Genomic DNA, 26,058 nt, shown 5'->3' on the forward strand with positions numbered 1-26,058 from the left:
TATTTTACAAATTATGATACTAACAAACTAATTAATGGTTTATACTCATAACCATAAATTAAAATATCATACTATATTTTGGTATATTTATAACATAGTATGCATTATGTAATTTATTTTATTACTTATAAATTCACGTAAAATGAATTTGATAAGACTTATTTACTTTTGTAAATGGTTGGTTGATATAGATGTGTTTAAAACTATAATTTAAACAGGGTATTATGAATTCGAAATCGAGCCCATCAGGCAACAATTACAACACTTGTCACTGTCACTAGCAATAGCAGTAGCAGTACGTACGCATACAATCTTTTCCTTGATAAATAAATATATATTCACTCAAGTCCGGAGTTAGGTGGAAGTATTAATGAGGTATATATAATGGCTAAAAACAAACGGAAAAATTAACCGCCATCCATTTGAAAAGAGGGAGCACATGGGGCTTAGTGCTTTAACTTGTTTCACACGTCAAAGTTAGGTGACCAAAAAAGTCTAATTTCACCCACCCCACATAAATATTCCAGCTATGTTTTTGGGAATGAGGACAAGTATGGTGTCATTTCTTCACCTTCTTGTTTGTCTGCTTTAGACAAATGAAATTAGGTATCATATGTAAGAGCAACCACACACTACATGAAACTAGCTATCATATGTAAGAGCAATGACTATTTCTAATGTCCTTAATCTCACCCTCCCCAACAATTTCTTGTTTAAAGGACAAGATGCATTAAATAACTTATATCTATGTAAAAAAAAATAAAACAGAAGATCAGGGGCCCCACTAAGAAACAACTTTCATATGACTATATATATGGTGTTTATTCAAATAGAAGAGGCATGAGCAATGGCCAATTGCCAATTGCCATGTATCTTCTGCCCAGATGATTGACTTGTACATAAACATAAGTAGCCATCAATATTATGGTTCTGTAGTAATAGCTTTACAGTTGAAAGCTTTTATTGCATTTGCATGCACCCTCCCCCTCCCCTCCCTACCGACAACTCCAATTAATTAATACCTCCTCACCTTATACTCCACAAACTTAAAAAAGTTTTTATCATCCCACTCCCAGTTTCTAGGTTCGCTCAACAACTACTAAAAAATGGTACAATCAAAGATCAAGTTCAGAGGTGTCAGGCAACGGCAGTGGGGTTCTTGGGTGTCAGAGATTCGCCACCCTTTACTGTAAGTGTAAGCTCACACCATGCATGCATGCCCCCATTAATCTTAACCACCAATATTCGCAACTACGTACAGAGCTAGCTACTAGTCTTGTACATGCATCCAGTACTCACTTCATCTCTACCTAGTATTCACTACTGCTACTCTTTGTTATATGCATGTATGTAGGAAGAAAAGGATTTGGCTGGGGACTTTTGAGACAGCAGAGGCAGCTGCAAGAGCATACGATGAAGCTGCAATTTTGATGAGTGGACAAAACGCAAAGACCAACTTTCCCGAATCAAACCCGTCGTCGACTACTGCAGACCATGACTCTCCATTGTCTTGGTCTCCATCAGCAGCACTCTCATCAGTCTCAGACATTCTTGGAGCGAAGCTGAAGAAGTGCTGCAAGAATAATCCAACTCCTTCAATCACTTGTTTAAGGCTGGACGTCAATGACAACTCCAAGATAGGAGTGTGGCAAAAGCGTGCGGGTAGGCATTCGGGGTCGCAATGGGTCATGAAAGTAGAGCTTATGAAGAAGAAGAAGAAGACGAAGCTGCCAACACATGATGATGACTCATCCAATATTTACCACATTAGCTCACAGTCCTCGTCGTCTGAAATTGGTGATCCCATGGATGAAGAGAATAAGGTTGCAATGCAAATGGTTGAGGAACTACTCGATTGGAATGCAGCTTCACTTGCAAATCAATTAATGGAGTAATTGGTGCGGGCTTCTCTTCTTTCTTGATTAAGGGTGAAATAGAGGTAGCTACCTACACTTCACAACAATTGTACGTATAATTAATACAGCTAATTAACTCTCTCTACCTACTGCTTATGTATAATAAGAAGTCTCCGCTAAGTAACAAGTTCAGTACTTGTGTCTGATGAATTTGATTGAAAGTCCAAAAGAAATTAATTAAATTCCAGATGAAATTCTGTGATGATTCGTATATAATTAAGTAGCACATATGCATTGTATTGACAATGATGATGATGAAGGTTAATTTGATTGTTACGTAACAATTGTATCACACTTTGAATTGATCAAATCAAATTAATTGCTGACAAGATCATTGATAGGGGATTGGTTGAACAACATTAATAATGCTAAGCCAGTTTGAAGATATGGGGTAGTAGCCAGTTGGTGGAAAGATTTTTGATTGATTCATTCAACATAATTATCAAGTCCCGTCCCACCCCATTTATGTATGTATATGTATATGTGGTTTGCTTGTCCATTATCCATGGAAAGATATATTCCTGGATCGTGACAATATTACTTTAATTTGTTTAAAATTTTTGTGAAATGTGCTTATTAGTTACAGATAAGATAATTGCACCAACTTCTTACCGAGCTCATTAGAACAAAGAAACAAACACTACTTATTACATATCCATTTTCTTTACAAAGCAGCACAGAAAGAAGAGTAAATGGCGATGGGCATTTGAATTAATTTGGAGAGAGGAGAGAGGAGCCTTAAGTTAGAGTTTCCACGGCAGAGTGGCCTTGTAACCAAACAACAACTAACTACCATATGATGAATCCACAACTTCACCAAACATCTCAATCATATTTTATCAGCCAAGTACCTTCCCAAAGAATCTATCGGCTTCGTGGATATGCTATTTTCCATCATTCTTCGCTTTATTTTAATCCGAGCCAGATAATCAGCAGCAATCCAAGCAAAGCTCAACATCACTGACTTTCCCGCATCATCTACTGCATGCAACTCCTTGGATTTTTTCACCCAACTGTCCTTGTAAGTTACCTGATACCAAGCTGATGCCTTTCTTTCGTACATAATATTTTTCTCATCATCCCAAAGCTGATCAAATTCTGGGCCCATGCACTCAAACACTTTCCTAAACTCCTTTCTCAAGGTGCTATACGCATGCTTGAGTCTCTCCTTCAGTTCTCCCTGTTTTTTGCTACTGTACTTTGGCATGGACCATATGTGCCCCGTCACAACCTCTTCTTCTCTATTCACTTTGTACTGTCCCAAAAGACCAATCAACTGGCCATCATACGAACACTTACAGTTCCATGCATCACCAATAAAACCAGTTGATCCTGTAACCTCAAGGTCTTGGTCGTATATAATGTCATCCGAAGCAAATGTATGTTCACGAGATGCTTCATGATCTCTATCATAAGCATCTTTAATTTTACGGTAGAGCTTACCTAAAATCTTACTGGAGTTGTAAGACTGAAATTCCTCTTTCCCCATGAAATCGGGATACGTCTTTGGCTTCAGTTCAGCTGGCATATTCACAATCTTTCCTGTTTTAGGGAAATCAACGGCAGTCGCTGCAAGCTCCGCCAATTTGATGCATTTCTCATCCAAAGCCCCATATTCACTAAGATCCGCGTGAACAACATGAGCGTTGCAGATAGCACCTAGACTTTCATTCACCATGTTCTTCGTGAAAAAATCAATTATATCCTGTATAAGGCAAATAATGTTAAAATCTATAACAATTATGTCACATAAAAGACAACTCGGATCCTCAATGGCTTAATCGAGACATGCATAAGTACCTAATAACAAGAAAAGGGGTGGAAAACTATTCAGCACTACCAAAACAAAGTCTATATCAGATATGCAATGCAAAGAATGTCCATAGGTCAGCTTATCGCATAACATAATAAATCATCCTCATATGCTGAATTATTCCAATTAAAAATATGAAAACTGAGAAACAGATTATTTGTAGGCATCGCAGCTGAGTGGACCCCACTTTAACAGGCAGAGAAAATGACTGACCAGAAGTTCATAGATAAATGACAGAACCACCAAAACAATCAAATGATATTCATTTCTTAAAAAATTTGACATAAATAATCAGGTGATTACCGAGTGCTTCACTTCACGCGGCAATTGTTTTACTTCTCCAGGTGCATATTCCATGGGGGTCCAGCTTCTCTTGCTTGGAGGAATGAGATTCTCATCCCAAGTGACAAAGTAGAGATCCCCATCCAGATCACTCCCAGATGCTTCATTTGTATGTGGTCTATCTCCCTTCTGAGGGAAGACAAGACAATCATAAAGATGATGCAACTCAGGGACATCAACTGCCTCCAGAATCCGCACATCTCCAGGGTGAAGACAGGGGTTCTTTGCAATTGCTACGAGGCCCGTGACAACTTGAAGCTTTTTCTTGGTCTCTGAAAATTGAGACCCATGCTTCACAAAACAATCTTCTATGGAAGGGTTTGAGACCTGGATGAAGCATTGCCCATGTTCAAGTTTACCAAGCTCATCCAAACAGCCCATCAACCACCTTCCCAAAGGAACAAAAATTCTAGCAATAGTAGCTCTTTCACTGAGGTCCCCAAGTTGGGCAGCTCTGATGCTAGTTAGCATCCCTCGTAAATGAGGTTCAGTTTGAGGCCTGAAACCAGCACTTAACATTAGTGCTGCTGTATTTCCTTGATCAGTGCATGAAGCAGTAAGGACATCAAAAGCCGTGTCTGAGTCTTCAAGCATCCAGTCCAGTCTTGAAACCATTGTTTCTTGCATTCTCCAGAATATATCATCTTGAACTTCCAGAGCAGATAGTAGTGTGACAATCTGCCGATTCAGAAAACCAGGCTGGAACCTAGTCCAAGAACAAATCTCAAGTGTCTTGTGATTTGACTCAAATTTCTTCATACTTCGTCTAAGATATAAACGGACTCCATCATCTTTTGCAGGCCAACGTGCAACAACACCTTTGTAACCTGCATATCTGATTTGATAAGCACATGGCGGGTTTGAACCCAGCTGCAGTTTTTCTGCAACTTCAATTGCAAGGTCAGCTGATATCATACCAATACCATCAGAGAAAACATAGCCATTTCTCTCAACATCAGGGAACTGAGAGTTAACTTTAGTTAAAGGGACTTCAATAGTGGCATAAGTTGAAGAGAAGCATTGTCCCATCCTTGCAGCACACTTTGCAACATTTCGCTGTGTAAACTTTCCCATCCAACTCTTAATGTTGGCAACCCCAGTATTCTTGTCCTCAGCAAAAAACCACGCAGAACGGTCTCGCAGTTGATTTGCTGAAAATGCCAGGAAAGTGTACTTTCGACCACACAAATAAAAACCATTAACTAAAATATCCTTTACTCTTTTGAACATGTTCGTCCTTTGTGGGTTGGAATTTGAGGTAATGTCCCTCACAATGGGACTAGCATAGTACATGAGGACATTCTTATTGAGGGTCTGCATTGCTTCATCCATAAAAGTTACTCTTAAGAATCGATCCGCAATGTTTTTGTAATTTCTCAAAACTCTATTTGACAGTTCCACTTCTGGTGGAAGACAATATGCCTTTGATGGAGTTATGATCAATCTTCGAACCTCAACAACATCATCCATCTCCCGTGGTCTCTCAAGGAGCTTAGGGTTGTTCAACAGCCATTTCTGCACGAAATCCAAAGCCTTGATAGCATCATAAACAGGACGCTTGTAGGAACACATGTGCTTCAGAGCAACTATATTGAGCTCCTCTGGCTGACTTCTCAACAGATCAAAGAACTTCTCAGACATTTGATGCTGATTGATTATGCCTTTATGCATGACAGCATTCACCAAAAACATAATCTTGAAGCTAATACCTTCCTTGTACTGAAGACAAAAAAAGGGATCTGACATAGGCATCCCAAAATCAGGCTCATCCTGGACCCGAAGGGTCCGACCTGGACTTTCATCAAGAACTGGTACCCTAAGTTTTCGGAGATATTCCAATGCCTTGAAGAGAGATGGACCATTCCGAGGTCGGGCTGAAATTCGATAAGTATTACACCTACCAATTGCTCCACTGGGTGTGAAATCTGTGGTGCGGATCCATGGATCATCATCATCCAACAAATCAAAAGGCACTGATTCTTCAATGTCATCGTCTGCAGTTCTGTAGTAAACCAAGGGCGATGAAGCTAGCTGCAATAGAACTATTAAGGAAGAAAAATCTCTGTATTGATTTATCTCATTTATTTCTCTTGGCAAGAACTCAATCTTGAAATTGCACTTTATTACAGCAGATCTGGCTTCACCTTTGAAGGAGAAAGCAGTATTCCTTGTGAAATGCAGTTTGCATGTCCCATTGAAGGGGTCAACAAGAAAATCAACCCCAGTGCGAGGTCCTCTCCAACCAACAAGGAACTCATCTCTGCTCCTCATTACTCCAATCTCAATGAGAACATCAGATAGCTTATATGGAGTTGTGGTTCTTCTCCTCTCATTCATCCGGTAAGGATTTTGTGGCCCCAAACTAACCTTTAAAGGCTTCCTTCCCAGTATAAGCTCACCACGGGCCGCAGCATCTAATGCTGCTTTTGCTGAATGTGCAACTGCAAAATGCACAAATGCATGGGGTTCAATCTTGACATAATCGGTCTTTCTCTGTACACTCTCCGCGTCAATCTCATAATTTGGGTTTGATTCTGGAGGAGTTGACGAAGTCTTCAACCTACACCTCCAGACCAGTCCAATATTATCTTCAAAATAGTCCAAAAGCATCTTGGCCGTGACGTAATTTTCTAGCCCTCCAACACTAATTTGAGTGACGACCAAGTCGTTATCACCTATCTCAGATCCCATTGTATTTTTCATAAGAGTCACGAGTTGTGTAGCTAAAAGTCTGCATGAAAAATAACCTTTAGTTAGGAGGTCACGAATGGAAAACAAAAGTATATGAACCACTACGTGCAGATCAGCACCAAAGCTGTAGAGATAAAGCATCTCAGAAGAAACATACTGAAAGCATGAATTGCATCAATATCAGCCAAAAATCATAGATTGGAATACATATAGAATAGTGTGAAAAAAGTGAACAAGAAACATTTACATAAATAAATTACACGAGCTCACACATGCACATAAACATATGTGCATAGATGCAGAAACAAAATCTCTAGATAGATTTCCACATGGCCCATCTGTACTTTTTTTTCAAGAACACTCAAGTATCTGCCCGTTCCCTGTTACAAAATATCAATTGTTTTTAACCACATATCTCACTCAGTTAGGACCCAATTTCTAATCTGTTTTCTTGTATACAAATCATTGGCGTTGAATTCAAGTTCCAGTAAAATTCCAAGAAAGACAGTGATGCACTTTTGCGAAATGAGTGCTACAGAAGTCAAGAAGAACCATCTATTACATTGAAGGGATATATTTTCTGAAAACAGGAAATATAAAATCTTCTGTGTTAAAAATCCTTCTCAATCATGAAGGCAATAAATAGGCCACCTTTCTCTAATTGTCATCATCCACATGCACAAAGTTGACAGAAATCTTCAATCTAGAATAAAATAGCAAAATACCATCAGGAACACACACTTCTGGAGCAAATATTAACTTTGTATCACTGAGTGTGATATGTTACGGCCATGAAGACAAACCTACTCCTATTTGATGAGTTGCAGAATCCAACAAACTAATGATTAATGATTCTTTCAATCAAGTGGAGGAGAAAAGATAAAACAAAGATGCTACACACTTCACTAATATCTTTCATATAGTTGATTACTTTATTTATTCTAAAACCGATTGACAGATAAAAACCAAACCACACTAGAATCCTCCAATTTGATAGTTTTCAATTGATAATATTGAAAAAGAAGAAAAAAGAAAAACATTTTTAGGATTCTCCTAATTCTCAAAAGGCAGTAACCCCGTTGGCCATTGTATCAGTTTCTTTGTTAATTTTGTGAGTGGTGTGTGAGAGTACACGACGAGGGTGCCAATACGAAGGACCAATTGTTATTTCATATCACAATCTTTGGTTAGGTAAGCACAAAGAGTGGAAGACACACTCACCTGCTACATTTGTTTAATCTCTTGCATTTTCCAGTAAATAAAAGTAATATGATCAAAACAGGAAGTTAAGAATTTCAACCAAGAAAAAATCGGTTTGCACAAAAGATCACAACGGAAGAGCAAGAATTTCAACAAGAAAAATATTTGTACAGATTTCTCAATAGTTAAAAAGCCAAAATGCAGTTAATATTTAGGCCGAGTGCCCAGATAACATCAACTGATGAAGGAGAAAAACAACGGTTCCTTTGAATACCATTGGTCGCGAGATATAACTAATTCCAAATTGACTTTCAAGTCAATGACAAAATGAAGACAAAACTAAGTTTGCCCCCGAAGATAATACTACAGAAACATACACTATTTCCCAATTGGCCCATATACTCCACTGAATCATTCATGAAATACAGCATGAATGTGTTCAATGGATCATTCATAACCGAGATTCAAACTTCAATTTAGAAAGACCCTTCATTTGCATATAAAAGGACTGGCAACAAGAGCAAGTTAAGCTCCCAAGAAATTACGGAAAGCCCATTTACCTGTTGGCCCTCACCACAATTTACAGAGAGCCCACTTTCCTAATCGCACTCATCGATCAATCCACATATCTCATTGGTGTGTGGGTGCGTTCTTGGAGTGATGGGAGTGGAGTGTCAAGTGTAGAGAGTGAAGGTGGGTTTAACTTAAGGTGGAGATTCTTCTGCTTGCGGGAAATGGGATGCGCTGAAATAACTTCCAAAGGAAGTTTCTTGTTTCCGATTTTTTCTTTTCTTTTCTTTGTACTAATTCGTTGGTTGGGGTGGAGACATGGAAATGGTGGGGCATGAGTTCACGCGGGAACCCTCTTCTTTTGCCCTTTCTCACCATACCCTACCAATTCCAATTATTAATAACTAGCCGTTTTGACACGTCATTCATGTGTATATATAATAAATATTTTTTTATATTTTAAAATATATTATATATAAAAATAAAATATATAAATTGATATATCATATTTAAAAAAATAAATAAAATATGAATACTATTGATACAAAAATTTGGCTTGTTTGTGAGTGATAAAAGAGTTTTTTTTTTATATACTAACTGTCATGACACACGTTGTCCCTGTGTACATATAATAAAAATATTTTACATTTTTAAAATATATTATGAATAAAAAAAATAGAAATAGAAGTCCCTTTTCTAATTGTCAACAAAAGCAAGGGTAAAAGAAATTAGGAGTCCCTACCTTTAGCATTACCAAACCATGCTATTGTACAAAAGGCGCCTATGATCATTGGTGAATTAAAGTTGAATGAAGCATAAGGATGCATATGGACATGGACATGGTGTCCCCTCCTAATCTCCATCAACTATTAAGTCCTATACCACAAGTCATCATCATTTCAACATAAAAAAATATATTCACTATCATTATGAATATTGATTTTTAAGACGATCAAAAAAAATATGTAATTTTTTAATTTTATATTCATTTTCTTGCAAGGGAATCGAATAAATGCACAATAACAATGATATTCCATGTTATCACTGTGTCAACACATACACAATAACAATGATATTCCATGAGATTCAGACTTTTTTTCTCAATTTTATTTTAAAAAAAATGGGTATCCTGTTGAGATGTGTTTTTGGAGGTTTTGAGTTAGTTGTAAATGGATAAATTGATGTGTATATAAATATAGAGGCAAATTAAGAATTGAGAGGAGATGAGGGGTGGAATCCTAAAACTTGAGAAAGCAACAACGGCAAAACGACCTTCAGTCCAGGCTCCAACGCTTAAACCAATGCGAATAATTCATATATTCTTTTTCTTTCTTAGATATTACCGTATTCCCTCGCTCTTCTACTTCAATATTCTAATTAACCCCCACTGATCCCGCGTACGACCCCCAATATTTACTCTCTTTGCAATCACTGCTCGACCCTTCTCTTCTTTCTCCTCCAATTTGTCATATTTTTGTTAATTTCTGGCGAAAAAAAATGAAGTTTTGGAAGATACTAAGCAGACTTCTTGATGAGATGTTTCCGGATTGGCAAGACAAGTTTATATCGTACAAACATCTGAAAAAACAGCTGAATTTGATTCTTCCGTTGTCGGAATCATCTGAAAACCTTGTAAATGACGGTAATAACAAGCCAAATAAAAGGGAGAGAGGGAGTGATGATGAAGCGGGAAGCGGAGATAAAGGGAAGGAGGTGATGGTGAGGGCCATGGACGACTTTGTTAAGCTTTTGAAAGTGGAGATCAACAAGTTCAATGGTTTCTTCATGGATCAAGAGGAAGACTACATTATTAGACTAAAAGTACCATCTTTTGCCTATTTTCCTGTTTTTATTTTTCTGGGAGCAATTTTAAATGATTTATCTTGGCTACTTCATTTTTTTTCTCTTAGATGTCTGTTTATGGTGTTCAAGTATAGATAGTTTCATTTACCTCCGTTTCCACGATCTAATAGGTGAAAATGAAAATTATGTGTGCCCTTCTTGCAAAACTCTGCATATCAAGTCATGAACCGATTGACAGTAGATGGTAGAATTTTATGCGGCTGGAGTTTTACGTTTAAAGTAATATCATTTGATCACTGAACATGTAGATTGTTAATTTAAGACTGCTTCCGCTGTAACTTGGCATGCCACTGTCAATCGCAAACTAATGTGTTTCATGCAGTCACCTGTTGGTTCATTCTGGAGTTATTACATAGAAAAGTGAAGTATTGTCCCAAATTCAATCTATTCTCAGATTCTAATGAATTTCCATTGAATCTTCCTCTTTTTTCTCTGTAACCTTGATTCACTTCTTGGTTTTTGGTCAGCATAGTTTCTCAAAGAAGAAGTAGCTGAGGCTAAGGATTCAAGAGAAGAACTTATGGAAGTAGGAAGAAAGTTGGTGGATTTTCATGGCGAGATGATTTTGTTGCAAAACTACAGCCTTCTTAACTACATAGGTTGTTTACTCCGTATCTGATTTTTCTTGCAGATACTTGAAATATCCTTTGCAGAACAGTTTAAGATGTAATTCAGATATGTATCACCTCAAAACAGAACATGTTTGTGTCCCTTCCTTTGTAGATTTTGATATGCCAGGCTGTGTAGGATTTGCAATACTGTGGATTTATTTTTCTAGGCATCACTGACAAAGTTCAAAGCATTATTCTTGCTCTCTGTTTTTCCACATACATATGGAGTGCAGAAACGATGTCCGGAGTTGCTGTTCCCATTGTTTTTCTTGTCACTTGATATCTTCAAAATGTTTGAAAGTTGGGATTAATGGTTGCAGGACTACACAAAATTCTGAAGAAGTATGACAAGAGAAGTGGTGATCTAATTCGACTGCCGTTCATCCAAAAGGTCCTGCACGAGCCTTTTTTCAGGACTGAAGTAATAAAGAAACTAGTGAAGGAGTGTGAGATAATGATCTCATGCATCTTCTCAAGGAACACGCGGTTGGTCCCACCTAAAGACACTAACCTAAAGGAAGGTTGCCATGAGCAGGAGCAGCAGCCTGTGGCTGTGGAAAAGACGGAAAAACACCTTACAGTTCCGAAAGAACTTGAAGAAATAGAATGCATGGAAAACATGTACTTGAAGCTAAGCATATCAGCCTTACAAAGCCTGAAGCAAACCAGAAACGGCAGTTCAACAGCAAGCATGTTCGCTTTGGCACCAATGCCAGGTAGTGACTTGGATGAATCCCGGAAATGAAGTAATTATGCTGGCTGTGGAGCCCATGGTCAATATAGAATTATACGCTTTCTTGAGGATGCTATTTGAAGGATGTATACAGAACTTAAACGAAGCAAGTATGTTGAAGTCAAGAAAAGTTTTGTTTATCCTTCACCTGTGTAATTCTTGAATGCTATAGTAAAAAGCTATCTTTACAGTTAGCAAAAAATCATGGATTAACAGCAGGATCTCTCTAGATGATTCTGCTGCTTTAGCATACTGAAACTAGAGTAGTGGTTCGGTTTGTTGTTTTGTTATCTTGCGTCCGAGATACCAAAAACCGAATGGAGCATCAATTGGCGCCTGTAGCTCAGTGGATAGAGCGTCTGTTTCCTAAGCAGAAAGTCGTAGGTTCGACCCCTACCTGGCGCGGAGTCTTTTCGGTCCCTCAATTTATAATCTATTTTTGACTATTCTCATGTCTCCTGAATGCACGTCCAGGCAGACAACGTACCTCCACTCTTTTCAAGACTAATCCGCAGACGAGCGCAAGCATTCCCATGATCAACCCACCATTCACCAAACATGCACCAAATTCACATAAATCTTTACTTAAAACGATTCCATCTGCACTACTCTCTATTTCAACTCAAACATCATTCATCTCAGAAAATGTCCTTGGTTGCTGAGGCACCAGGCTTCCTCCAAGTCTTCTCCAATGGCACCGTCAAACGCTTCATTCCTCAAACAGCCTCCTCTTCAGCTGAATGGTCCAATATCTCCTGCACATACAACTCCAAGGACGTTATCATCCATCCATCTAAACCCATTACTGCCAGAATCTTTCTCCCTACTCATCCCACCTCCTCTGATTCATTGTCACAACTTCCACTCCTGGTTTATTTCCACGGTGGTGGATTCTGCATCGGCTCAACCACTTGGCTCGGCTACCACGTTTTCCTCGGAAACTTATCAGCCACAGCTAAAACCATTGTCTTTTCAGTCGACTACCGCCTCGCCCCAGAAAACAAGCTCCCAATAGCTTACGAGGACTGTTACTCCGCCCTTGAATGGTTAAGTTCAAGTTCTGAGCCGTGGCTTCGGCATGCTGATCTTTCCAGCGTTTTCCTCTCTGGTGACAGTGCTGGTGGAAATATAGCTCACCAGGTTGCGATCAAGGCCATCAAAGCCAACATTTTGAATATTAGAATTAAAGGGCTGGTGCCAATTCATCCTTTTTTTGGAAGTGAAACCCGAACCGAGCTGGAACTGGCAGACTCCTCGGCTGATGCGGTGGCCATGAATGACATGTTTTGGAAGCTGAGCTTGCCAGAAGGATGCGACCGCGATTTCTACGGGTGCAATTTCGACAAGGGGGAGACGGAGTGGAGCCTGTTCCCGGCGGTTATGGTGTTTGTTGCGGGGCTGGATTTCTTGAAAGAGAGAGGAGTGATGTATGTTGAGTTCTTGAAGAGAAAAGGGGTGAAGAAGGTGAGTTTGGTAGAAGCTGAGGGGGAATCGCATGTGTTCCATGTCTGGAATCCTGAGTCAGAGGCAACGTACTTGCTCCAAAAGCAGATCACCAGTTTCATACAGAGCCTGTGATGATCAGAATTAAATACTGTGTTGGAAGAATCAGTCTTTTCTATATATACTATGGAATGTGGCCTTTCTTATCTTTTCTTGCAAAGCAGTGTTAAATTTTAACACCATACATAAACCAGAAGGAACAGAATAAGCATGAGAAACACGTCCCCTTCTTTTTCTAGCCAATAATCATTAATAATTAAGCGGTATAAATAAATAAAAATGTTCTATTTCAAATCGAGTTTGATCAAATTCGAATAATTTATTACATCGGTGGAGTGATAAGTGTATAAAGCGACCAAATGGATAAAAATTTTCAGACAAAGAAGTGGGGTGAGTCAATCAAGTCAATGTGGGTGATATAGCACTCATATCCTCATTACAAATTGAAGTCGGTATTTTTTGAGTGTCTGAAGGTTTTAGATGGCTCCCAGGATTTTTGGAGGTGTGTAACGCGCTTTCAACTATCATCGTCATCGTCAACAAAGAAAAGGAAAAACGGGAAAAGGAGAGGTGTTGTAATTTTGGTATTCGTCCAAGGGCACAACAGTCAACACGAATCACATTTTCCTTTCTCTATTAAACCCGTTTCCTTCCCCCATTCCCCAACCCCAACCCTACGCTCGCCCTCTCTCTCTCTCTCAAAATATCTTTTCTGTTTCCGTGTTTATCCTAACTTTTTTCTCTGCAGAAATTCACAACCCTAATCCTAATCCGCCTCAAAACCTTTTCATATCCTTCGGATTCAGCAGGTTAATCAATCAGAAAGTTTTTGCCTTTTCTTTTTCTTCCTTCTGCTTATAGAGTGCGTAATTGAGTGTTTGTTTAACTTTTTAGTAATGAAAATTGCGAAAGATTGAATTTTGTTTGGCGATCTGTTTTTTCGGCGCAGCAAAAGCACTAGTAAGAAATGGGTGAGACGAAGGACAACGATGCATACGAAGAGGAGCTTCTGGACTACGAGGAAGAAGACGAAAAAGCCCCGGACTCTGTCGGTGCCAAAGTAAACGGCGAGGCAGTCAAGAAGTGAGTTCCGTTCTAGACTCGCCATTAATTTGTAAATAGGTTATTCGATTTTCTACTTAATATGTGTCTCACTCGTGGTCCCGGCAACGAGTTTTGTATGTGTGTGCGCACTTGTTTTTTTCCTTTTTCTATCCTTTATTAACATTTCCATTTTAATCCAGGCTTTTTATTAGTTGTTGGACCCCTTATTTGTAATTTTGTAAATATGAACTGAATCTGTTTAATGCAAGTCTTATTAAAGAAAGTTGTTAGTTTTAGCCATTTGGGAATGTCTCATTTGCTGCTACTTTTTGGCTGTAGTTTTGTTCTTTTTTACTCAAGTATGGATAATGTTTGCATATGAAGCTTTGTTATCAAAGTAGACATCAAAATGTCATCTTAGGACTTGGTTTAATGGTATAAATCCTATTACTTACATGTCATCTGTGCCAGGCACTAACTTTAGGCACTCTCATCCTTTCTGGTTTCAGGGGTTATGTTGGGATCCATAGTTCAGGATTCAGGGACTTCCTCTTGAAGCCAGAGCTTTTACGGGCTATTGTGGACTCTGGATTTGAACATCCATCAGAAGGCAAGATGTTTCTTCCGTTTGTTGAGCTCTATCAAATCATACTTGCATAATTCATTTTTTGTTACATGTATTGGCTGGAATTATTTCCAATTCTTTATTATTAGTGCCGCTTATCCTGGGAGCATAGAAAAAATTTGATTTTAAAGTAAAATCATAATGTCAGATGTTATCTGATTGTCAAGTCATCTTTGCTGTTGTAGACTGTGATAATTTTGTATCTGTGTATTTTGTGCTTAATTTTCTCGTCTTTGTGGTAGGCTTATGGGTTCTGCGTATGTTTCATGTGGTGCTAATTATCTGTATGTTTTGAATTCCTTTTAGATAGCCTGCTGAAAGGAGTATGTAAGTTATTGGTGGTATACTTCTCATGTAATTGGCATCTATCCTGTTGTATGTGAATCTTCAACTTGTCTTGCTTTTCTTGGTCTTTAGACCATGTTAACATTTTTACTCCCAATTTCATGTGTACTCTGCTAATCAGCATCTGGAACATTCATTGTGAAGTATTTGCATCTTCATCCATTTATGTTGCTTATCTAATACATCATCTGTTTAATGAAGTAACACTTGCAAACAGTGATTTACAGCAGTTTGGTTATCTTATATTTCTCAGGTAAATCATTATTATCACTCTACCTTGGAGAAGTTCAATGGTAAAACCTTTTTTAATTGAAACTGAGGCTTCCTTGGATCAAATTTCTTTGGTTCTTCGTCAGTTCAACATGAGTGCATACCACAAGCAATATTGGGAATGGATGTTATCTGCCAAGCAAAATCTGGCATGGGGAAAACTGCTGTGTTTGTTCTTTCAACATTACAGCAAATTGAACCCGTTGCTGGTCAGGTTGCTGCTCTGGTTCTATGCCATACAAGGGAACTAGCGTACCAGGCATGTACTGCGATTATGAGCATTTTTGCATTTGGGCTTTAGAATTTTGGTTTCTGTTGTCTCCCTGTCAAAATGGTCTCAGATTTATTCACTGAAGCACTTCTATGTACATATAATAGTATTTTACTGTCCACTTTTACCACTAGTGGTCACTTACCAGTTTACTTGTCTACTTTGCATGTTTCTCCCATTTGCAGATATGTCATGAATTTGAAAGGTTCAGCACATATATACCAGAAATCAAAGTTGCTGTTTTCTACGGTGGTGTCAACATCAAGATCCACAAAGACCTTCTAAAGAATGAATGTCCTCACATTGTTGTTGGAACACCTGGAAGGATACTTGCTCTGGCAAGAGACAAGGACCTTTCTCTGAGGAATGTGAGGCATTTCATTTTGGACGAGTGTGATAAGATGCTCGAATCTCTTGGTAAGCCTTGTGAATTTTTCTCTCGTGATCTTTGTGATGACATCTGCCTATTTCCTTGTCTCATCAAAATGAAAATTTCTGCCACCTATATGCTCACTATGTGTACTTTTTTGCAACCCCAGATATGCGAAGAGATGTTCAGGAGATTTTCAAGATGACCCCTCATGACAAGCAAGTTATGATGTTTTCGGCTACTCTCAGCAAGGAGATTCGACCAGTTTGCAAGAAATTCATGCAAGATGTAATGTTCTGTGGCCAGTCCTTCAGTTTTAGAAGTCTACCATGTTTCCATTATTCCAGATTTCTGCAGGCGACACTTGGTCAAGAATGCAGTGGTTGATGCACTGTATACTTGCCATGTCTTGTTTATCTGTCCAACTGACACATATTGATGGTTCATTTAAAAGATTCAGTAGGTGGGAATAGTAATCTCCAAGTTTATAGGCTGTGCTTCTCATGGCGCTTCTTGAACTTGGCACATTCTGTTCATCTTCTTAGTCCAGTGTTTTTCGTTGGTGTACGGTGCTCCCTGCACTTGGCATACTGTCTTCTTCTTTTTGAGTCTATTGTTTTACATTGGTTTTCCTTTTAGTGGAGAGATACAAGGGAAGAGGGGTTGTTAGGGAGCTTGGTTGGCCAACTTATCAGTTTCATCATTGTTAATTTGAATGGCAGTGGTGACAGTTAGTCTGGTAAGAGCGATAACATATCTGCAATGGGATGATTCAGATGGACCAGAACATCACATGGGGCCTTTTCGCCTGTCATTCATTTCATATTGGATACCGTTAGCTTCAGATGGAAGACTCCTAATATGCTTTACTGTGACATTTCTTCCTTTCAGCCTATGGAAATTTACGTGGACGACGAGGCCAAGTTGACCCTTCATGGTCTTGTACAGGTTTGATCTTGACTTTTAAGTGTCCTATTTGTTTTTTTGTTTAGTACTTTAGCTTATTCGATAGGACACTACAGCACTACATCAAATTGACTGAGTTGGAGAAAAACCGGAAGCTGAATGACCTGCTCGATGCATTGGATTTCAATCAAGTGGTCATATTTGTCAAAAGTGTCAATAGAGCTGCTGAGCTGAACAAGTTGCTTGTGGAGTGTAATTTTCCTTCTATTTGCATCCACTCTGGCATGTCCCAAGAAGAAAGGTTTGTTTGAAGGCACACAATCTCTACATTCTCTTTCTTACCTTGCTTCAATGTATTTTTTTTAGTTGCTGATTTATTGACGTGGAAGAGTATGTAATATTTTTTACTTGTTTACTAGAATGAACAAACGAAGATTATATGGGGTAGTAATTAATATGCATAGATATGATATTCCTATATTCTTGTGTATCACGGCATAATTCTCAGGCACAGATGGCTTATTATTTCTTTATGTCTCAAATATATTAATTATCAATTTGGTACAAGGGATAATTCATACATTTTACTTGTTTACTGCAATCTCTACATTCTCTCTGTCACGGATGGCATAATTCTGAATTATTAAGTGCAGATTAACTCGGTACAAGGGATTCAAGGAGGGGCATAAGAGGATTCTAGTAGCAACGGACTTGGTTGGTAGAGGAATTGACATAGAACGGGTGAACATTGTGATCAACTATGATATGCCTGATTCTGCAGACACTTACCTGCACAGGGTAATTATTGTTTGTTGAATAATAATCAACGCAGATGTGGTTGGTGATTTTGAATAAGCAGCTTAATTTTTTTTCATTAATTTACACTTTGATATGTTAGGTTGGAAGAGCTGGAAGGTTTGGCACCAAAGGGCTTGCCATCACATTTGTTTCCTCTGCATCTGATTCAGATGTTCTTAACCAGGTTAGATTTATGGTTCTCATTTGTTTGTCAATCTTTACTTTCAGCCCTTACATGTTAGGATATGTCAACAATGTGTTGCAGGTTCAGGAGAGGTTTGAAGTTGATATTAAAGAGCTTCCTGAGCAGATTGATACATCCACATACAGTAAGTTTGTGTTTTGGTTCTAGTATGTGTTTTTTTCATATTAAACTTGTAGGTGTTCTTGGTGTCCATAAGAAACTAAACATTGTTGCAAACAAATTTGCAAGGTCTCTCGTAAGGCTGTTAATGTTTTCACACTTGTGTACACAAACTGTGATTTTATACTTGTTTCATAAGATTCCAGAACATACCCCTATGTGGGGCTGAGTGAATTTTTGTGTCCAATTCTAATGCAAGAACTATGCTATTTCTCTGCCAGCAGTTTTCTTCTTTAACATGCTTGGTCGTGTGATTTGGTATTTCTTTCTTTTTTTGTTTTTTATTTTGGCTTGAGCTATGAAATCGTCTTTGTGTTTTCCTGTATTCTAAAGAAATAATATTCCTTTTGTTTAACATACTATCTTTTCCACTTATGCAGTGCCATCTTAGAGGCATTCAAGAACCCCAATCTCCAAGGAAGAGAGGAGGGAATTGCCCCGAAGTTTAGTATTTAGTTCTCTCAAGTATCTAAAGCAGTTAAAATAGGTTGATGGTGTGCCCTTATGTTCTCCACATTAGTGTACTATTATGCTTTCTTGCCAGTGGCAATCCAGCAGAGAAAATTGACATTGTTATTTTGATAGATACTTGTGTTTGAATCAATATCGTATCTGATTTTGCCTGCACTAGTTGGTCCATCAATTGATTTTGATCGATGTCAGATGGTGAAAAAAGAATCACATCCTCGAGCTGTAGAATCATCAGTCTGCTCCTCTGTAGACAGCCGCTGATTTGGTTGATTTAATTTTGAATTATGAGTTCCAGACATATGAAAGGGTGGATTTCAGGATTTGTATAAAATTTCAGCTATTAATGAACATCCTGTCATGTAACCTTTCAAATTTTAGCTCTAGTTTTGATTTCTTTTCTCCTGTTAGTGAGATGTTTTTGTCAGATTTGTGGCCAAAATTTGCCGTGTTGACTCTGGTGGGAATTTCTATTAAAATCTTTCTCTGGTTAATGATCAAAATCTACTAAGAAAAGCATGCTTAATTCTATCTTTCGGTTTGTCTCATATGATAGGCGTTAACCCTAGAAATGCAAGATGTACTCCCAAGATTCTTACTTTTGAGTTGTTTCTAGCACGGTGAGAAATCCAATTTGAAGAATCTACCTTCCTCATCAGTTCAATATGTTGCAAGAGAGTTTGACTTCAGTACTAAAGCATATCAGCTAAAAACAACAGTGTCTTCCTAGCTAGAGAAAAGTGTTTTGCTTCATATATACCAGGGAAAAACAGATCAGGCTGGGTCTCAAACTTTTTAACTTACACCACGGCAATGTTAACTCTACTTCTTGTTTTGTTGATCCATCAGACTTGTCTCAACTTAGTGGAAGCAAAGAATTTCTCTTTTTCATCATTTGATTCTGCAAGTTGTGAGAGCGGAGGCAATTTAATTTGTTGGGGATCAGTAAAAGCAGCCAATGGGAGCCTAAGCATCACGTCGGACCAGCCAAAAGAGACTAGTGAGGTAGGAAGAGTCTTGTTCCGCTATCCTATGCCGGTGTGGCCAGCATCTTTCTCTACCTCGTTCACTATAAGAATTACATCTAATTCAACAGTATCCGGTGATGGAATGGCTTTCATCATCGCACAGGACAATAAGCCTTCACCACCAGAAAGTTATGGTTCATTCATTGGTATCATGGATCCTTCAACTGAAGGTGACTACATGCATTTCTGACAATTGCTCGTTTCTGTCCCTATTATCTCGTAGTCTGTGGATTTTGGAGATGAACCTGTTGTGCTCTCCGGTATTCCATGTTTACTCTTGATATGTTTCTGGTGTTTCCATGCTCTCCTGATCATTTACTTTCTATTTGATGCAGAATGGTGTTGTTCGATTTCTGCATTGGTTAATCCTTTGCCCTTGATATGCAAATGCAGGTGGTCTTCTTAAACAACTTGCAGTGGAGCTAGACACATACAAGAACCCGCGTGAAATAGATAACAACCATATAGCAATCGACAGTACCAGTGTAGATTATCCAGTTGCAGTAAGAAGCCTCAGTGATATCGGGATTAATCTCAAGAGCGGGAGAAATATCAAGGTTAAAATTGAGTATGATGGGCGGGGAAAGATTCTTCATATTTACGTTGCATATGCGGGTGAATGTATGGTGGATTTCTTGAGCCATAGGATAATCATGCAAGATACAGTTCCTCAGCAAGCTTATGTGGGCTTCACTGGTTCAACTGGCCATTTCTGGGAGGTGCATCAGGTTCTTGATTGGAATTTCACTCTGTATGAACTGCCAAAAGAATCTCTAAGTCAAGGGGTTAATCGAAACCACTCTAGGATGGTGTTACAGGTGGTTGTTCCCACTGTGGTGGTTTCGTTGGTTGTGGTTTTGCTTCTTTTGGCTGTAGCTCATAGGAGACGAAAGGTGAGGCTTGAGGGGAGATATGACATTGAAATGCTGACAAAATCCGCAGCCAATGCTCCTAAGCTTTTCACTTATAAGCAGCTTTCAAGGGCCACTCGTAACTTCAGTAAGGAAAATCTGCTTGGAACTGGAGGCTTTGGAAGTGTTTATAAAGGAGTTCTGTCTAACTCTGATTTCCCTACTACTATAGCTGTCAAAAGGATTAATGCAACTTCAACCCAAGGTATTTTCCTACTTGGATCTCCTTTTTTGCTATAAATACTCGTGTCATCATCTGTTAGCTAGCTAAAACATAGTTTTTCCAGGTGAAAAAGAATACTTAGCTGAAATATGCACAATCGGACGCCTGAGGCACAAGAACTTGGTGCAGCTGCAAGGCTGGTGCCATGACAGAGAGCAACTACTACTTGTCTATGAATACATGCCGAACGGAAGCCTAGACCAATACATAGGAAAGAACTTCCTAGATTGGAAAAGCAGGTACAAAATCCTATCAGGATTAGCATCCGTGCTACTTTACCTGCATGAAGAATGTGACAATCCGGTTGTACACCGTGATGTGAAGCCGAACAACGTTATGTTGGATTCCGACTACAATGCTCATCTAGGTGACTTTGGGCTAGCAAGACTGCTCCAAAACAATGCCTTTGTCACCACAATGGTGGCCGGAACCATAGGATATCTGGCTCCTGAAGTTAGTTTTACGGGAAGAGCGACCCCAGAGTCAGATGTGTATAGCTTTGGAATGGTGGTGCTTGAAGTGGTGTGTGGGAGAAGATCAAAGGGTTTGATGGAAGAATTTAGTCTGGTGGACTGCGTTTGGAATTCATACGAGAAGGGGTCGTTGCTGTCATGCGTGGATCACAAGTTAAGAGGCGAGTTTGATGAGGAACAAGTAAAGAGAAGTTTGATTGTAGGAATAGCATGTCTTCATCCAGATCAGATGCTCCGGCCAAGAATGCGAAAAGTGGTTCAAATATTCCTGAACCCTGATGAGCCATTGATGAAGTTGCCAGAATCTCGGCCTATGGAACTGTGTTTATCGTTGCCATCTTCTTCCCCCACAAATACTACAACTGAGTTGGATGCATGAGGAGGACAGGTGCACCTTGTTCTATATCAATACAATATGAAGGATGTGAATTCTCAGGGGTTTCGGTATTATGTATATATATGCTCTGTTATTCTATTGCTTGTATGGTATGGTTCAAACAAACTAATGATGATAACACCAGATATTGATATCTTTTAAGTTGAGGGGTTGGGGGGGGGGACAGTTAATCTCAAATGCAGCGTTGGTGTTGGAAGTTGGGAGCCATCAAAATCAAGGGACTGTTGCGTACAAATTACAATTTTAAAAACATTTAAAACTTATAATTAATATTTGTTAACTTTAATTATGCTCATTCACCAATACCATATATATATATATATATACTCGTTGACACACTCAATATATATACTGGTGCTGTATCTTGTAGCTGTAGCTGTAGTGAAATAAAGAAGGGTAAAATTACTATTATTAAGCAGAGAAGAAAGTAAGTAGGTGAAGGTCTAGGGTGAGAGGGAGGGGGACTGGACTTTGCTTTGCTTTCCACGCACCCCCTATTTCTAAGTATTGTTTTTTTCCTTGCCCAAAATTCTCTATACTAATTGCGTTTTGAAAATTTGGATGAAACAAATTAATGATAGAGCAAATATATGTGATTGATAATTTTCTTTTTAAATTATACACTAAGTGAATCACATATAATTTATTCCATTAAATCCAATTTGGTAGGAGATGTGTTTGGTTGTGGGAAGGATTGGGTCCATTAATGTACTTACTACTACCAATTACCAAATAGTTGTTGAATCAAATGAAAAACCAAAGATACCATTCTCACTCCCACGCCCAATTTTGGTCGTAATTTCAAACCCTCACCCACACTTCACTCTTATTTTCTCCCTTCAATCCTTTTCCATCTCATTCCAATATGGGATATATCTCCTTTTCCATCCCATTTCCCACATCCATTCCGATATGGGATATATCTCTCTCCCTCCCTCCAACAACACACTCTTTATTTATTACAACATCAATCAATCCATCCATTCTCATTGCCACATACTATTCCATTCCTAATTTACCTCTTTAAAACTATTAGATTTTCATGTGTAATTCTGATTCCAATTTAAATCATCTACATCTTTTAAAATAAATAAATAAAAGACAAAATTATGATTTATGCTCACGATTATGGAATTTTCTTTCTTGGCTCTCCTCCCGGTACTTTCTGCTTTTCCTCCACCTTTTTGAACATTTTCCACGCCACCCCACCCCATCCAACTCCTTAAAATCTCACTTTCCACCCTATTTGAAACCCATAAGAACACTAGTATTAGTCTAAGCGACCAACTCTACTGCTAAAACCTCATCATTAGACTCCCTTCCTCTCTCCAATTTTTCCCCAACACCACCTCTCTCTCCCTCATTCAAAACTACCGAATCTCCCCAAGACCCTCCAGATCTCCCACCACCGCCACCGCCACCGCCAGCAATGGGGAAAGGCGGAGCTCTCTCAGATGGGGTGGTGAAAAAGATCATCCTCTCTTACACTTATGTCGCCGTATGGATCTTCCTCTCCTTCACCGTCATCGTCTACAACAAATACATCCTCGACAAAAAGCTCTACAACTGGCCTTTTCCCATCTCCCTCACCATGATTCACATGGCTTTCTGCTCTTCCCTCGCTTTCGCCGCCGTCCGCATCTTCAAACTCGTCGAACCTGCCGCCCTCAGCCGCCGAGTCTACCTCTCCTCCGTCGTCCCCATCGGCGCTCTCTACTCCCTATCCCTCTGGCTCTCTAACTCTGCCTACATCTACCTCTCAGTGTCCTTCATCCAAATGCTCAAGGCCCTTATGCCTGTTGCTGTCTACACCATTGGGATTATGTTCAAGAAAGATAGTTACAAGAGTAGTACCATGTTCAACATGCTTGCAATCTCTGTGGGCGTGGCAATTGCTGCTTATGGTGAGGCCAAGTACGATTCTTGGGGGGTTTTCCTGCAGCTGGGCGCGGTTGTTTTCGAGGCGACGAGGTTGGTTATGATTCAGATCTTGTTGACCTCTAAAGGGATTAATTTGAACCCCATTACTTCCCTTTACTATGTGGCGCCCAGCTGTCTCGCGTTTCTTGCAATTCCATGGTTGTTTGTGGAGTATCCTTTGTTGAAGCAGCAGAGTTCGGGATTCCATTTCGATTTCGTGATTTTTGGGACTAATTCTCTGTGTGCGTTTGCATTGAACTTGGCTGTGTTCTTGTTGGTGGGAAAGACTTCAGCTTTGACCATGAATGTTGCTGGGGTTGTGAAGGATTGGTTGTTGATTGCTTTCTCTTGGTCTGTGATTAAGGATACGGTCACCCCGATAAACTTGTTTGGGTACGGGTTGGCATTTTTGGGCGTTGGGTATTATAATCACTTGAAGTTGCAGGCTTTGAAGGCAAAAGAAGCACAGAAGAAGGCACAGCCCGAGGATGAGGAATCAGGGAAGCTGTTGGAGCAGAGGGAAGGGGATGGAATGGGGAAGAAGGGAGATTCACAAGCTTAATTGCAGAAATTATGTAATTTAGAAAGACAAAAAAAGAAATTCAATTGGAATAAATGTGAGGAAGAAATCTGGGGTTTTGCAGGTTTGACTCTGTTGTTCATCAGTGGATCTGGGTGTTACCCGAAGTATGATCTTTTAACATGCATTGTTGTGGTTGTTAATGATAGAGGTGTTTGAGATCCAACCACATTTCTTGCTCACAATGCCTGCCGGTTTATCTAATGTTATGAGAGTAGAAATAGTAAATGCAGCAGTCTCATTCCTTCTATTTCATTTTCCCCTTTAATTTCCAGTTTTATCTACCTTCAGCTGGGTTTTGATCCTTATATTTGTTTACTGGTATTTGAATGAATTTATACAAATTTCATTACGCTGGAAACGCTTTGCAAGTTTTCATCTTGTTAGTGTACTGTGTCTGTCTGCTTGTTCTCTCGGGTTTTCTGGATCTTGCTTTCACATTGATTAGATTTGCAATTGGTGATGTATTACACAGACATTGGGGGTTTGACTAAATCTAATTAGAGGCCTGTTGTCTGGGTGGATGATCTGTATGTACTAGTGAGTGTTGGTGTTTTAGCTGAGCCCACTGTTTAAACTTCTCTCTTACTACAGTCTTGTGCCACGCATCATTGAATGAGTAATTAAGAAGTTAGAATCTGGATACTTCTTCACTACAACTTTTTCTTCTTTTTACTATTCTTCCTTCTCTCTCTTTCTCAGTCTATGAATGTGACTTTGAGTGAAAATGTATGTTGAATAGTCTTACAAAATGATTAGATCTCTCTTTAAGTAAATGTGAAGTTGAGGAAAACAAATATATTAGTAATGAATTAGTAGCATGTGAAGACATGACTTGTTCACAGCTAATACATACACGACGAGGCGAGTTGTTAACCCATCCTTATCTTAAATTATGGAGATTGGCTACTAGTTTTTGCCCTATAGTTGACTTTGCAGGTGGGAATAACATGTTGTACCCTTATATGGTCGGCATAATTCACATGCAGCAGAGCAGACAGGCTTTCTTACTTGTAGGGGTGGAAAACTAATTTCATCTTAATTCCACCTTACATGCATTTGTACTACTGCCTGCTACATTTTATGGAGCATAGAAGGTTTTGGTTGCTTGCCCGGAAAAGGGCAAGGGCTGCTCTCCTCTGCTCTCTTGGTCAAATAATCTTCTTGGTCGTATGTGGAAATTTTTACACCTAACTTAGAATTGAGTGGCAACAATTATTGCAAAAGAACATGGATTTGCAGTGTCCCACTTTATTTGGAATTGGAAAGGAGTAGATATTATATCATATATCGATCAATTATTCAATAAAGGATTTTTCCGAAATATAGTTTCATGTTAAGCTGTGCAACACTAATGTGAAGATACGTCTACTGGTCTGTGTTCTTTTGAAGCCCATAACTCCAAGTTCTTCATCGCCTAGTCAAAACTTGATCAGGGCTCCACGTGAACGTCATCAACAAACCAGCATTATTTTATGTTGCTTCTCCTTTCTATCCCTCCCACTGTTTGACAACCAATCGTAGGATTAGGATTTGAACATCTTAATCATCTATTAAATTAAACTACATTTGTGCCCATAATCGAATGATAATCTTACAATGTTCTGTCTCTCTCTCTCTGATGTCTCCATTTGAATCCATTACTTTTTATAGTTTCAGCTACACTAATAAGAAATCAATGTATGAAGGTCATCATAGTTTCGCTTTTGACCACCTTCCTCAAGATCCGGTTGAAGTTGAATAACTGCATTTCTCTTTATTTCCAAACAATCAAGAACGACTCGTAGCCCTGTCATGTCATGTAACGATGACACCAAGAAACAAAAATTAGTAACTCTCTGCAGGCTTTTCTTCTAGGATCAAACAGTTTGTACAAAGAGTTT

The 26,058-nt window shown here is 38.9% G+C and overlaps 7 protein-coding genes and 1 non-coding gene across 9 annotated transcripts; 7 read left to right on the forward strand and 1 right to left on the reverse strand.

Annotated features, from left to right (window-relative positions):
* Positions 848 to 2,062, forward strand: LOC105164581 (ethylene-responsive transcription factor WIN1-like). The gene is made up of 2 exons (XM_011083264.2): positions 848 to 1,189; positions 1,355 to 2,062. The coding sequence occupies exons 1-2, from the start codon at positions 1,107 to 1,109 to the stop codon at positions 1,893 to 1,895; spliced, it is 624 nt and encodes a 207-aa protein (XP_011081566.1). The 5' UTR covers positions 848 to 1,106; the 3' UTR covers positions 1,896 to 2,062.
* On the reverse strand, positions 2,537 to 8,845 carry LOC105164582 (RNA-dependent RNA polymerase 6). Of its 2 annotated transcripts, none has more exons than XM_011083265.2 (3): positions 8,523 to 8,845; positions 4,033 to 6,802; positions 2,537 to 3,621 (listed from the first exon to the last, which is right to left on the reverse strand). In XM_011083265.2, exons 2-3 carry the CDS (start codon positions 6,772 to 6,774, stop codon positions 2,746 to 2,748), a joined length of 3,618 nt encoding a protein of 1,205 aa, XP_011081567.1. In that variant the 5' UTR covers positions 6,775 to 6,802; positions 8,523 to 8,845; the 3' UTR covers positions 2,537 to 2,745. The 2 variants fall into 2 exon arrangements, with proteins under 2 accessions (XP_011081567.1, XP_020550370.1); XM_020694711.1 differs by lacking the exon at positions 8,523 to 8,845 and adding an exon at positions 7,984 to 8,193.
* On the forward strand, positions 9,759 to 12,180 carry LOC105164583 (SPX domain-containing protein 2). Its single transcript, XM_011083266.2, has 3 exons — positions 9,759 to 10,293; positions 10,808 to 10,934; positions 11,267 to 12,180. The coding sequence occupies exons 1-3, from the start codon at positions 9,970 to 9,972 to the stop codon at positions 11,689 to 11,691; spliced, it is 876 nt and encodes a 291-aa protein (XP_011081568.1). The 5' UTR covers positions 9,759 to 9,969; the 3' UTR covers positions 11,692 to 12,180.
* Positions 12,012 to 12,084, forward strand: TRNAR-CCU. Its single transcript has one exon. It is a non-coding gene; the product is annotated as a tRNA-Arg (tRNA).
* On the forward strand, positions 12,262 to 13,355 carry LOC105164584 (probable carboxylesterase 17). The gene has a single exon (XM_011083267.2). The coding sequence runs from the start codon at positions 12,325 to 12,327 to the stop codon at positions 13,255 to 13,257; it is 933 nt and encodes a 310-aa protein (XP_011081569.2). The 5' UTR covers positions 12,262 to 12,324; the 3' UTR covers positions 13,258 to 13,355.
* On the forward strand, positions 13,688 to 19,023 carry LOC105164585 (DEAD-box ATP-dependent RNA helicase 56-like). The gene is made up of 12 exons (XM_011083268.2): positions 13,688 to 13,991; positions 14,132 to 14,265; positions 14,736 to 14,836; positions 15,553 to 15,725; positions 15,923 to 16,154; positions 16,277 to 16,395; positions 16,999 to 17,055; positions 17,130 to 17,314; positions 17,667 to 17,811; positions 17,912 to 17,995; positions 18,077 to 18,140; positions 18,556 to 19,023. Exons 2-12 carry the CDS (start codon positions 14,150 to 14,152, stop codon positions 18,564 to 18,566), a joined length of 1,287 nt encoding a protein of 428 aa, XP_011081570.1. The 5' UTR covers positions 13,688 to 13,991; positions 14,132 to 14,149; the 3' UTR covers positions 18,567 to 19,023.
* LOC105164587 (probable L-type lectin-domain containing receptor kinase S.5) lies at positions 19,186 to 22,036 on the forward strand. Its single transcript, XM_011083270.2, has 3 exons — positions 19,186 to 19,841; positions 20,065 to 20,787; positions 20,870 to 22,036. The coding sequence occupies exons 1-3, from the start codon at positions 19,457 to 19,459 to the stop codon at positions 21,655 to 21,657; spliced, it is 1,896 nt and encodes a 631-aa protein (XP_011081572.1). The 5' UTR covers positions 19,186 to 19,456; the 3' UTR covers positions 21,658 to 22,036.
* Positions 22,949 to 24,536, forward strand: LOC105164588 (probable sugar phosphate/phosphate translocator At2g25520). Its single transcript, XM_011083271.2, has one exon. It carries the CDS (start codon positions 23,105 to 23,107, stop codon positions 24,155 to 24,157), a length of 1,053 nt encoding a protein of 350 aa, XP_011081573.1. The 5' UTR covers positions 22,949 to 23,104; the 3' UTR covers positions 24,158 to 24,536.

This window comes from Sesamum indicum, linkage group LG6 (assembly GCF_000512975.1).
Source record: "Sesamum indicum cultivar Zhongzhi No. 13 linkage group LG6, S_indicum_v1.0, whole genome shotgun sequence".
Taxonomy (NCBI): Eukaryota; Viridiplantae; Streptophyta; class Magnoliopsida; order Lamiales; family Pedaliaceae; genus Sesamum; species Sesamum indicum.